Raw genomic sequence first — 14,853 nt, 5'->3', positions numbered from 1 at the left:
TTCAAAGCAAAGATGTCTTGACTTAGGTCGTCAACTACCAGAGCACACAAGGTGATGCTCCCACCCCAGTGCTTAGATTCAGTTTTATTTCTCTGTGCTGTGTTCTTTGTCCCATCAAGCCAATCCAAATGCAAATGCTGTGAATTTTTGAGGGATGAAAGAAAGATGCTTTAAATGATCTCTACTAGATAATCCAATTGTTCCAGACTTCTGAAAGATAACAATATTGTCAAGAATTTGTGAACAATTCTGGTAATCTTAGATGATTGAAATCTTAGAACTGTGAAAGATAAAGATATTAGATATCCTTGATTCTTTAGAGTGTTTTATACACTCCATATCCAAAAGCACCTTTGTTTTCCTTTTGCTTTCTTCATATGGTTGCCAAAATCACTTAATTTTCAATTAGTCATCAAAAAATCTCATTAGCTCTCTCTTTCATTCTCTCTCCCTGTCACTCTCTCTCACATACATACATACACATGCACTCTCTCTCAGTATATTTAGTTGCTTATTTTTTAAAGCTAGGACACTGTGTACTTTATCATTTTTATTATTAAAGGGAATAATGCTAAGTGTGGCCTTCCTCCTTTCAAGATGTTAGTCAAAGGTGTCCCAGAGAAATTTGAAACAATACAAGCTATTACTACTCTTCTTGGTTGCCCAACAGAACTTAATGATTGAGACCCTATTCTGAAGTCACCACACACTTTAAACATGCTATATTAGAGAAATCAACTTGACATTAAAGAGGAAACTTCTGCTCCTTTGGATAGATTTTATAGATAACATCAAAAGGTGCTATTTAGGCTTTTGGAGTGAAAAGAAATCAAAAGTCTTGCACAGCAGTGGTACTGATACATTAGTGATACAAATGTTATGGGTTAACCAACTACTCTCTGATTGGATTTATGGCCTGCTCCATGGGAGAAGATATATGCCTGGTAAATCTAAGATCCATGGTGGGGAACTTTTAGGCCCCATGCATGAACCTACTACTATGGGCTTAGTAAATGGATGTAGTATGAATTTGCTCTCTAAATTCATATTTTGATACCTATAAACTGATGTAGCTCTCAGATACCACTAAAGTTTCTTTGTACAGTGAAGAGTGGTTAACATAGAAACTCTCCACTCATTTTAAAGTGAAGAGAATGAGTATCTGTGAATAATCTCTGAATTATTCATTCAGAGATCAGATTATCAAGGAAAGGGGGATAGAAAAATGATAAGAGCTAGCACTTGGGGAAGACTGGACTAAAACACTGTCTTCTGGACATGATAGGACTACTGACTGCACTGATGAATACCCAGCACCTGAGGTTGCCTACACAAGATCCGTACAAGAGGAAGCCAGTCAGCTTTACAACATGGAGGGAAGATGGACTCACAAGCCCCAACCCCTAGATGTGGAACTATTGACAGTTGATGGTTTCTGTGGGAGGGAGAGTCATTTTCTTTAAGGATGTGTCCTTTGGTGGGTCAATCCTGCTCCAATGAATGGCTCCACACCTACTTGTATATGGGCAGAACTAATTGGAATCACTGGGTTATAAAAAAAATAGACATGAAGACGGTGGTGGTGGTACACACCTTTAATCCCAGCACTTGGGAGGCAGAGGCAGGCGGATCTCTGTGAGTTCGAGACCAGCCTGGTCTATAAGAGCTAGTTTCAGGACAGCTTCCAAAGCCACAGAGAAACCCTGTCTTGAAAAAACAACAACAACAAAAAATAGACATGAGGTTGGGAGGGGTGGGCTAATGAATATGGTAGGAATTAGAAGGACAGTGATAAATATGACCTAAATATATTGTATGCATACTTAAAATAATAAAAATTAATAAAAATATTTATTTAAAGACAATTTTATTTATTAATGTATCCATTATTCAAATATTATTGTGAACACACTACGGGGAAATGTACTAGACCTTGTGCTTAGGTACAGCACACCTTATCTTTGAAGAGATAATTAGAATAATACTGAATCTGATAATCTGCCTTAAATTTATCTAGCATCTATTCCAGTCTTGTAAATTGAGAATGCAATTTCTAAATTAAGTTTTTTTAATAATATGAGGAATGTTTCATTGAATTGTTTGTAATGGGAATTTGACTAAGTGTATTTAGAGGGTCTTATAGAATGCTTTCATTGGATGCTGAAATTCAGTGAGCCACTCAATGTTCTATTTATTTTGTAGGTAGCCACCAACTGCAGAAGTCCCACTTCTCCTATCCACTCTATAGATGATGAGAAAGAGGACATATATGTGAACTACCCAACCTTCTCTCGAAGACCAAAACCAAGATTCTAAACTGTTCTTCTGTCCTGAGCACATTAGTGATGACTCATGTGGCATGGATGTTTAGCCATCCTCTTTTCACCACCATTATCTACCTTGATAAAATTGATTGAATTTATTTCATTTGCTATAAACAAATACTTAATCACCTTGGAACATTCTTAATAGACATGCATTAGAAAATCCAAATCTAATTAGCTCTTATGCACAAGAAAACTTGTCCCATTATGCAACAGAATAGTCTAGAAAAGATGAAGCATCACAAGGTGTTCTTGTATTTGAAACTAATGGTGGGCAGAAGCTTATCTCTGGATCGTCCCTACAGTGTTGGTTCCACTTATAGAATACTGATCCAATTCTCATGATGATTCTCTCAGATGCTCTCATGATAGTGGTCAGTGACCCTTGGTGGAAAGTTTACTGGTCAAACACAAGAAATGAAGTTGATTATTCACTTATTAGTAAGAAAATAGCATTACCATTAAGGATGAGATGACTTAAGTCAGTTATGCGTTCTCCTGTAAAACAAGGGCGGCACTAAAGCATTACTTGGGAATTCCAAGTATTGTTAAAAAGAAGGATGAAAAGGACCTAGAAGTTGAGGTATTCTTAAGAAACATTGACTAAACAGACATCACTCATTAACCACCTAACAAGTGAGTATGCTGCAAAATCAACATAATTCAAAAGAATATGTGTAAAGGAATAGCCAGCAATGAGATGGGTGTGAAATGCTTCTCTTCACTTTCTAGTTTCAAATAGATTCATCTCCAATTCATAGAGAATTCTTGCTATCCACCAGGCCTACTCTTCTATAAAATGAGATGCTCCGATAAGAAATAATGCTTTTGATAGGTTTTCTTTAATTTTGAGATTTATTTTAGTGTGTAAATTTGTGAGCTAAAAAGACTTACAAAATGAATACTGGAAATACTTGATCAGTGGTTGTAAGCAATAGGATATAGAAAGGTAGGAGTCTGAAAGCAGAGTTTAGAGAATGTGGGGAAAGAGGGAAAGGTGTTACACAGAAAGTGACATATAAAAGAAAACCCATGATTCAGTTGGACAAGTTCATCCCTAGCAACACTGCTGTCATTGAGGGAATGCACCTGGTGTTCCACTCTAGATAGAGGAAAAATTAGGAGTATTTGTGAAACTAAATAAAACTATAGTTATCTCCAAACCATGGTGGTCATTATCAAATGAAATAGTGTTCAGTATCTGAAAGACCAATTTCTTATCTCTAAAGGTATTTAAAGGATCATAATCTTTAAAACTTCACTGCAGAAATCTTCATTTAATTTCTGTTTTGTATATGTTGTTGTAAACTTAAGTGAAACAAATCCAAATGCTAATGTTGTTATAGACTTTCTAAACTGTAATTCATAGTTCTAAGCTAATTAGTGGATATTGCATGTTTTTCAGCTCAAATACCGTGCATGATGAATAGGCCAATTATTTTACCAACTACGGAAATTCAGAGGGATATAAATGAAAATGACAATTTCTTAGTTTTGCTTATATATTTACTCAAGAATGGTTAGCTCAAATACTTAGTGTTTGTTCAAAGATTTCTTTGTGTGTGTATCTCATTTTGTGAACTGTTTACATAAATAGTGTACCAAAGTTGGAAGGCAATTGACAGAAAACAGTCAACATTTGGAGCCATCAGAGATTACATGGCTATCCAGTTCAGATTGCATGGTCAAACAACTTAGTATTGTTCATAAAATGAATTAGTTATTTTCAATAAATATTAAAGACAATCAAAATACTTTTTTTCTAGAATATTTGGATGCCCAGTTTTGCAGCTGCTCAATAAGTGAGAGGAAATTCTTTTATAATTGCACTATAGGGAGATATAAATAGCTACCTGTCGGTCAGTGATTTCTATGAAGAGTCACCTAAGTAGACCAAGAAAGCCCCCAGAACATTGGGCGCTTGTCTCTGTTGCTGTGGGAATTCATATGCTTTTTTGAAAAAAAAATCACTCCCTCAAAATACATTTACTCTGCCCACCCTTCATTTCTAAGTTCCCTTGCAAAATTTAGTATTTATCAGGAACACTTACTGCAACACCTGACCTCTCCATACCTCTGTTATATTGAGGAGATGATGCTCATTGCCTCTGTACATTTTTACTCAAGCAAGCACTTTAATTGTAATCATTGTATCCTACATAATTCACACACTTTTCTGAAATATGACCACTCCAAAAATTTTTGTGCCTATTGTGCTGATTGGCAGCAGGGTGATAAATCCTGAGCCAAAAAAATAAAAGATGAGGGTCCCCAATGAAATACAATCTTGTTTTTCTTGTTTTTTAGTATTTTGTGCTGCTTTGGAGGCAACATTAAGTGAAATATCCATGCTTGCACTGAATGCTATTATCATAATATCTACATTAAATTAAACAATGAGAGAAAGTTATGTTTGATTAAGGATAGAATACTTTCTTAGGCACTTACAATAACTATGCATTCACTATGTCACCTGATTGTTGTTGAACTTTATTTAAATGACTTGATGTTAGTGTTAAGAAAATAGAATACAAATTTCTTTCTCTTTTATTCTTTCCTATTTTTCTATTACTGAGTATTGAACATGGGGCTTTTAAATGTCAGGCAAGTGCACTACCTCTGAGCTACAACTCCAGAATATAAATTTAAAGTTTAATTATTAAAACTTATTGATAAGATAGTATACATTAAATATCAGTTTTAAAAGATAAAGTTTTAAAAACTTTTAATTTTTTAAAAATTAAAAAACTAGGAGGTTTGCTTTTTATTTTAAACATGCAATTTTATTAGTTTGATTATGAAACTCTATTAAATAAAAAATACTCTCATTACAATAATCTTGTAAATTAGAAAAAGCTCACATTATAAAAATCAGTTTACATAGTTATTTTTTCTATGTTCAAAGCACTAACAATGTTGTAGATGCTGTTAGAAAATAACTTATTTTGGGCTATGGATAATACTTTGTTGCTTCTTGTCCCTGCTATAAATCATATGTTCTGTGACTATCCTATTTAGAACATTTCCAGTTTACTTCCCATTATCTGAGACCCTGATTTTTTTAGCCATGAAGCATTTCTTTCCCTGGATGTACTGTAACCCATTGTTCTGAATGAATAAAATATAGTTCTCAATAACCACTAGTTTCATTTTCTACTAAAAGATTTTAGGAAAAATAAAGAGAAAGAACATGTAGAGAAAATGCAGAAGAAACTTTAATCATGGAAACTTTGTAATTGTTTTCTCAAAGTATTATTTTGCACATTTTATAAATATGTGTAATTCATAGAGCTATGTAAATATTTGCTTTTTGCTATTTTACGGGGTAGAAATGTGTTTTATTCATTTAATAGCAATCATTTGATTTTAGGAAGGAACTATCTGTATGATTATAGTTATCTTATAAGGATGGAAGTCATGGTTGTTAATGATATTTTCCCATCTGTACGCTGCTGTTCTAGGGCTGATTTCCAAAATATATACAGAACTCAAGAAACTAGATGTCAACAAACCTAATAATGCAATTAAAAATGGGGTACAGATCTACACAGAGAATTCTCAACAGAAGAATCTCAAATGGCCAAGAAACTCTTAAGGAAATATTCAACATCCTTAGTCAAGAGGGTTATAAAGTGGAGTTAGAACTAGATTGATAAAAGGTAGTTTATTAAAGAACAGTACTCAACACAAGGAAGTATGGTGCAAGAGAATCTCTTAGGAATCTACACAGATAACCCTAGCTAAGACTGTTAGCAATAATGGATACATAGACTGAACTCGTCATCTCCTGTTACCCGACTGGTGCCTAGACCAATTGTCATCAGAGAGGTTTCATTCAGCAGCTGACGGAAACAGATGTAGACCCACAGCCAATATTAGGCAGAGTTTGAGGAATCCTGCAGAAGGAAAGGAAGAAATGTTATAGGACCCAGAAGGGTAAAGGATACCACAAGAAAACTCACATAATCACTAGCCTGGGCTCACAGTGACTCATAGAGACTGAACCAACAACAGGGAGCCTGCATGGGCTCTGCCCTCTACAGCAGACATAGCTTGTCTTCTGAATTTGGATAGGCTCCACTCCACCACTTCTGCTGTTCTTGGTGGTTGTCCCATGGTACTACCATCTCCAAAATGCCATGGTCTTCTGTAACGAGGTTGTGCTTTCACCAATAGGCTCTCCTGTGCTATCATTGTGGTACAGTCTCAACTTTTCTCCATGACCCCTTCAATCCTGGAGCTGCCACTGCTACTCTGGCCACAATGGCTTCTTGTGGCCTCCCACAGCACAAAGCCTCAGCTGCTCTCCATGATCCCTCTGTGCCTTCAAAACCAGTACTACCTGGGTGACTTTTACACTACCACATTTAGTGGCCTCTGAAACATAGCTTCGGTGTGCTAACTCTCAGAAAACAGCAGAAGATTTCACCTCAATGATGCTGGTCCCTGCTAATTTCTCAGCTCCAGCTAACCAGCATCAATTGTTCCAGTAACTCCAAAGTTTCCCTTCAAAGGTGTCAGTCTCTTGTTAATCATGGCTGACACTTCAGTCTCAACTGACCAGATACAGATTCTTCATATGCATGCTCCTGTGGAGTCTTAGCATCACTCTAAAACGTCACAAGCCAGCCCTTTTTGCTGCACTGCTTTCAACATTCTTGCAACCTTCTACAAATATCCTACTGAGTACTCAACACTCAGTAGCTTTTCTAGCCCAAAGTTCCAAAGTCCTTCCACAATTCTCCCCAAAACATGGTCAGGTCTCTCAGAGCAATACCCTACTTCTAGTATCAATTTCTGTCCTATGATGAAACACCATGACCAAAAAGAGCAGGTTGAGGAAGAAAGGGACTGTGGACATATACTTAGTTCATCACTAAAAGAACAGGGCAGGAACTCAAACACAATGAGAACCTGAAGACAGGAGCTGATGTAGAGGCCAGGAGGGGTGCTGATTACTGGCTTGCTACCCAAGGCTTGCTTTCCCTGCTTTCTTTTAGAACCCAGGACCACATGCTGAGGGTTGGCTCCACCAACCATGGGCTGGGCCCTCCCACACCAATCACAAAATTAAGAAAATATCAATAGTTATCAACCTGTGTATTGAAACCCCTTTGGCAAACCTCTATGTCCAAAACTATTTACGTATGATCACAACAGTAGCAAAGTTACAGTTATAAAGCAGCAATGAAAATAATTTTATGATTGGGCATCACCACAACACGAGGAACTGTATGAAAGGGCTAAAGCATTAGGGAGCTTGAGAACCACTGCCCTACAGCTTACCTACATCCACATCTTATGGAGACATTTTCCCAATTAAGGTTCCATGCTTCCAGATAACTCTAGCTCATGTTGAATGAGCTATAAAACCATCCAGTAGAATGACTCTTGGTTTATATGGGTCCTGAGCAATATCTCTTGTGACTCAGTTGTTTCAGAATCTGTCTCTTACAGGTACTAGTGAGAAGGAAGTAGAAGTTAGGAAGCATATTTAACTTTCTCTAAATACACAAGATGGCATACCCTATAAGGTTACCGAGTAATATCTAAACTGTCAAATATTTCTATTTGATGGAATTGCCTTTTCATAAGCTTATACTTTATACATATTTGGGATCTGGAATAAAATCAGCTGTATCCACCTGCATTCACTATGACTTTTAACAAATGGGTGAATAAACAAAAAACAAGTTCTTAAACTTAAACGAATCAATAGTTCGTTTTTCCAAGGCGATATTGAGAATTTGCTTGAACATTAGATTTTGACACCCCATATAATAGATACATTACATTTTCCCTAAACTTTACTCTTAGCTTGTAGATTTTAACCTTAAACTTTTATCTGAACTTAGATATAATTTCATAGAAAATATTGATCTCTGTTTTTTAAAATTATGTGTTTGCTTGTGTGTGTGTGTGTGTGTGTGTGTGTGTGTGTGTGTGTGTGTGGTTATGTACACATGAATGCTGGTACCTGTAGAGCCCAGAACCGGGCATCAGATGGCCAAGAACTGGATTTATAAGTGATAGTGCTAGGAACTGAACTCTGATCCTCTGCAAGAGCATTATGTATTATTTATTACTGAACCATCCCCCCAGTTTTGGAAATATAAGGTTCTTTTAACATGCTATCTACAAAGCTCCAAGTAAAAAGTTGAATTTTGAAATAAAAAGCTACTAATAAATCCCACAAATTAATTATACTTAATATTATTTGATCTATAGAAATTAATATTGTGAGAAGATAAAGCTGATCTGAGACTTCACAGCCATGAATTTAAGTATTAAACAAAATCCCTAATGCAATGTCAAGCCATATTTGCAAAACACAAACCGTGAAACCTTGAGAAGCTGATGTTCTACTTTCTTTACTCCTCAAAATTTACATGATCTTAATTGAATTTTTGGTTTTTCTTCGAATTTGCTCTTAAGATGATGTAATCTTGGTCTTATTACAGTCTTTACCCAAGGCATCCTCAAGTTCCCATATAGTAACATCGTGACTCTAATCATCTTTGTGAGTAAGGCTGAGTGTACCAATATATACTCCCAATGCTATCATGCCTTCTTGTAAATACTTTGAAAGTGGCATTAGTCACAAAAAGACAAACATGATATATGCTCACTCATATATGGATTTTAGACATAGAACAAAGGATTACCAGCCTACATTCCACACCCCCATAGAAGCTAGGAAACAAGAAGGACCCTAAGAGAGACATACGTGGTCCCTGGAGAAGGGGAAAGGGATAAGATCTCCTGAGCTAATTGGGAGCATGGGGGAGGGGAGAGGGAATTAAGAGAAAGAGAAGGGGAGAAGAGGAGGGGAGAGGAGGACATGAGAGAGCAGGAAGATTGTGTCAGGGGAATGAGAGACAAGAGCTAGATAAGAGATACCATAATAGACAGAGCTATTATATGTTTAAGAGAAATCTGGTATTAGGGATATGTCCAGAGATCTACAAGGTTGACCCCAACTAACAATCTAAGCAATAATGGAGTCTACCCTAAATGCTCTTCTCAGATAATGAGATTGATGACTGCCTTGTATGCCATCCTAGAGCCTTCATCCAGGAGCTGATAGAAGCAGAAGCAGACACCCACAGCTAAGCACTGAGCTAAACTCTGGAATCCATTTTCAGAGAGGGAGGGTAAAGGGGTCAAGACCAGACTGGAGAAACCCACAGAAACAGCTGACCTGAACAAGGTGGAGCTCATTGAGCCCAGACTGATAGCTGGGAAACCAGCATAGGACTGTTCCAGACCCCCTGATGGAGGATGTCAGTTTGGAGGTCTGATTAATCTATGGGGCCTCTGGTAGTGGACCAGTATTTATCTCAAGTACACGAATGGACTTTGTGAGCCCAATCCACATAGAAGGATACTCTTTCAGCCTAGACACACGGGGGAGGGTTTAGGCACTGCTCCAAATGATATGACAGACTTTGAAAATCCCCCATGGAAATCCTCATCCTCCCTGGGGAGCAGAAAGGGGATGGGGTAGGGATCTGTGGGGGGCAGGGGAGGAGGGGAGGGAGAGGGAACTGGGACTGACAGGTAAAACAAGCTTGTTTCTAATTTAAATTTTAAAAGGAAAAAAAAGAAAGTGGCCTTAGGTGAGCTTATTTATTCCACTTTTAATTTTAGCATAAAGAAGTCATTAGAATCAAGTTTTAATCTCTTTTTTATCTCCCTTATATTTAAATATAATGTAAATTAAAAATATAATGATTAAGTAGCTTTAAGATACATGTATTATTCTTCTAGTTTTTTTTTTTAGAATACACTGTTTTGTGTATGCAATTGTCAAATAACAAAACTAATCAGTAAATATAATTTCATAAATCTCTGATTATCTTTCAAAAGCTAGGAATAGTTAGTTCTTATAAAGTTGGGTAATTAACAAAATTATATTTTTCTATTAGGTGGTATAATTTCAAAGCTATTTCCTATATTGTTTGATTTTTACAAAACTTCAAGATGGTGCCAAGAGAAATAATATTATTGTAATTGAGAATTTAGTAGACACAGATGCAGATAAATTGTGTTCCAGACAGTACTATATCAACATTGATTCATATAGAAAACAGGTTTTTACAAATTTCCTGTAAGAATAATGTGAAATGCTGAGCACTGTTCTCCTCAGGTCATTTTAGTAATTGTGATGATGGGCTAATTTAAAAGGCCTAGAAAGGTCCAGCTTTTCCTTCTCTGTTATGTGTCCAGAATCCCGAATACCCTGTTGGCCAACTATGGTCTTACTTGCCAGTTCTTGTTGGCTGCAAAACCACCCATGCAAATAGCTACCCAATACCAATGGTTTCATGGGGAGCTCTTCCAACCTACCCTTCACATGTTTAAAACGACACAAAGCTAATATATTTACTCAAACCAGAAAAAGTCAGCTGGTTTCCTATAAATTCCAGTAATCACTGATTAGATTCTAAAATTTAAAAATCAATGCTATTTACCATAACACTCAGACAAATTAAGAATTTACATCTAGCCAAATACAGGCAGGATCTTTATGATAATATTCTTTTATCTTGGTCTTATTTATGAGTAAAAACTTTTTCATAAATTCTTTGGCATTTTTTCACATGGACAATCATGTCTCCATGTGACTAGTTTAGTGTTTTCTTTTAAATTTTACGTGATTCATTTTGTCTTAGTGAAGCAGTTTTGAATTCTAGAAATCAAAACCCTAATATTTCCTTTCTGCCTTGTTCTGATTTTAGAAAGTCTATAGTCATCACCTCCAAGCAAGTCTAACTAGAAGTGTTTGTAGATATTCTTTATCAGCTTCAAGATATTTTCTATTCTTATTTAGATACAATAATTTTATTTTTTTTTTAAAAAGCAGCACACAAGAGAAAGACACCATGTGACAAGGTTCAAGCAGAGGTGGTTTTTAGGAGAACCATGCCTTACTACTTGGCCACCTCACCTGCAAGGTGTTTTTTATTAGGGAAAGGAATCATAAAAATGGGAAAGAGAAGGGAGGAGGCTAGCCTCCTGAGACAGGAGCAGCAGGAAAGAGGAGATAGGTAGGAAAGAGGAGAGAGAGGGAGAGGGGGTACAGACAGAAAGAGGGAGAGAAAGAAAGAGGAAAGGATGGGAGGTGGACAGGGTCTGTTTAAAAGGGAACATAGTGAATGTGCACAAGTGGTGCTGATAGTGGCTGCAGCTGAGGGTGTATCCTGTCAGAACAACAAGGACAGGCCAGTACAGATGCCTGAATGCTAATAATAATACATTTTTAGAATGAGTGAATGTTGGGTTTTGTTAAGTGTATTTTTGACTCAAGTGGTGTATTCATACAACTTTTTAGAAAAATCTTGATGTGGAGGATTATATGTTATTATTTTAAATGTTGAACCAGCTTATAAACCTGGAATTAGTCACATGTAGGCATGATCTGAATTTTTTACATCTATTATTAGATTTAATTTATAATATTTGTTAACAAACTCTAATATTATGACATACTTGTATTTTGCTCTTTTAGCTTTCATTTTTAAACATTCTCAATTACTATGCTGCTTATATGTTTATCATTTTTTGTTTAAGATTTTCAGAAACAATTATAGAATATAATATGCTTTGAATAAATCCACAATCTATCTACCCCTTCTACTCCTCCTTGTTCTGTTTCCCACATCTACCTCCTAAGTTCATGTGGGTTTTGTTTAAATGTACTGAGCCCACTTAGTGCTGTCTGTATGTGCATGGGTGGAGGACCACTTCTGGAGTGTTGCTAGCTTCTCACAGCCTGCATCCCTGAAGAAAACTGAGCCTTTATCACCTTTATCATCATCAATCAACTACTAATAGTTCCTTAGCTAAGGGTGGGATTTCATGAACCCATTACCCATTCATTTTGGGATTTTGGTCAGTTTGATCCTATATAGGTCTTGTTTATGTTATCACAGCTACTGTGAATTCATGTGTGCAATGGCTCTTTCATGTCTGGCAAATATTTCCTCTGTAAATGCTCACTACTTCTGGCCCTCACAATGTTTACACCCTTCTTCCTTCATGGTCCCAGAGTCTTGGGAGAAGAGGGTGTGATAGAAATATACCATTTAAAACTGAGCAAACAGAAGCTTCATGGGGTATAATGATATAAACTTTGGGGGAGGTTTATAATTGTCTATGTAACACAATAACAGTGTTAGTTCTTTTGTAGGGCCTATGATCTTGCCAGCCTTGGGCTTTTCACACGGTTAGTGGTACCAGGCATGAGTTTCATCTTGTGGAATATGATTTAAATACAATCAGAAACTACTTGCATACTACCATAACTTACACATCATTATTGAGCATATCTTACTGAGTGATCATTGTTGTTGCTTGCAGGCTTCTTAGCAGGGTAATACTGTTGATTACTTCTCTCTGCCAGTTGCATGCACAGCATATTCTAGCACTAAGAAAGCTACCTGGCAGGGATAATGCTTCTGGGCTGGTACCAGCTTGATTTTTTTTAATGTACTATGTCTTAAGTGTAGCCTCTCTACCTGTCACTCTCCTCATTTAACCCTTACAGGTTCATTATTCCCCTTTCCCTCTTCATTCTACCTGAGTCTATAATCCTTCTCTGCTTTCAGTGACACTTAATAGTTTGCTCCTTCTATGTTTACTTCAATTTAAACATACATATTTAAAGATTCACAACTATCATCCACCTATAAGACAGAATATGTGAGGCTTGTCTTTCTATGTCTGAGATTCTTAATTCAGGATAATTATTTCCAGCTCTATATATTTACCTTTGAATTGCATTAATTTTTCTTTAGAGGTGAGTAAATTTTCATTGTGTATATGCAAAATTTCACAATCCATTCAGACATCGAGGTTGTTTCCATTTCCTGGCAATTGTGAATTAAGTAGACTTGAAAAGGATGAGTCAGAATCTCAGTAGAAAGATATAAAGTCCTTTGTTTTTGTGAATATACCCTGGAGTGCTACTGATTGACCCTGTGGTAGATATATATTTAGATTTTTGAGGAATACCCACATGGATTTAGACCATAGCTACACTAGTCCACATGTCCACAAACATGGGTAAATTTTCTCCTTTCTGCACATTCATGGCAGCATTTGTTATCACTTATTTTGTTGTTTTTGCTTTTATATCTTAGCCATTCTAACTTGGGAAAGATGAAACCTCTACTTAGTTTTAATTTATATTTCTCTGAAGGCTAAGGATGGTGAGTACTTAAAAAATCTATTCCTCAGCCATTTGTATTCCTTCTTTTGCAAACTTTTATTTCAGTTCCATGATTCAAGTTTTACTTGAGCTGATTATTTTTCTTTTTAAATTTTTTTTATTGAATCCTGTGGATTTCACTTCATGTACCCCAATCCCACTCATCTCCCCATTCCTCCATATGTGCTCTTTGCCCTTGAAGCCCTCTAATAAAATTTACTGTTATTAAAAAAAAAAGAGTGGTGAATTGCATTTATTGATTTAGGTTTGTTGAACAATCCCTAAGTCTCTGGAATGCAGACTTAATTGTCCTGGGTGATCTTTGTTATGTAGTCTTGAATTCAATTTGCAAGTAATGTACTGTGAAAATTTATGTCTATGTTCTTTATGGAGATTGATTTATAATTTTCTTTATTTTGCTGTTGTTGGGTACTTTTTGTTTCTGGGTAATATTGCCTGGGTAAAATCTGCTTTTTGTTTCTGGGTAATATTGCCTTTATAAAAACAATTTCGAAGTGATCTTTTATAGAATAAATTTTATTTGAATAATTTTTAGAATAATTTTATAGAATAATTTGAAGAATATTGGTGCTAGATTTTTGATTTCATGCTGAATTTTTCTGGTTCTGGGATTTTTTTCTTTGGAGAGATTTTAAATAGTGTTTTTATATTGTTTGTTCTCATGTATCTGTTTAAATTATCTGCTCCATTTTGGTTAACTTTTGCATGCAAAATGAACCTATAAATCTATCAGTTTCTATTAGATTTTACCTGTTAGCATAATACAATGTTTTAAAGTATGTTTTTATGATTCTCTGAATTTTCTCAGTGCCTGTTGTAACACCTTCACTTTGTGTTTAATTTTTATTAATTTGGCTTTGATCTCCCATCATCAATTTGACTAAAAGTTTTGTTTTTGTAATGTTGTTTGAAGCCTTTTTGTTTTGTTCTTAATAGTTTTGAAAGTGGTATTACTTTTATGTTTATGGGTGTTTTGCCTGCATGGATGGCTGTGCATTGTGTGCATGCAGTGCCTATGCAGGTCAGAAGAAGGTGTTAGATCACAGGGGACTGGAGTTGTAGACAGTTAGGTGCAGTCATGTGGGTCCTCTGGAAGAGCAGTCAGGTGCCCTTAACTACTGAGCTTTCTCTCTAGTACTAAACTTAAGCTTTTCAAATCACCAATTCTTTGTTTTGATTGTTTGTATTCTTTTTATATTGATTTCCTTATTTTGATTAGATTTTTGTGTTCTTTGTTCTTTTTCCAAAGCCTTAAGGTGTGTCATTAATTTGTTAATGTGAGATCTCTCTTAGAAC

General features: G+C 35.9%; 1 protein-coding gene across 1 annotated transcript in view; it reads left to right on the top strand.

The window, feature by feature from the left end:
* Cd226 (CD226 molecule) overlaps window positions 1-3,792 on the top strand; it is a 70,240-nt gene extending 66,448 nt beyond the window's left edge. The window contains exon 6 of the mRNA XM_035439068.1: window positions 2,203-3,792. Within this exon, the coding sequence (XP_035294959.1) occupies window positions 2,203-2,316 (114 nt within the window). The 3' untranslated portion in view covers window positions 2,317-3,792. The remainder of the gene's footprint in view (window positions 1-2,202) is intronic.
* Window positions 3,793-14,853: the final 11,061 nt, after the last annotated feature.

Source organism: Cricetulus griseus, chromosome 2, assembly GCF_003668045.3.
Source record: "Cricetulus griseus strain 17A/GY chromosome 2, alternate assembly CriGri-PICRH-1.0, whole genome shotgun sequence".
Lineage (NCBI taxonomy): Eukaryota > Metazoa > Chordata > Mammalia > Rodentia > Cricetidae > Cricetulus > Cricetulus griseus.
The sequence above is the reverse complement of the archived record's forward strand: the minus strand, read 5'-3'. Positions and strand labels throughout refer to the sequence as shown.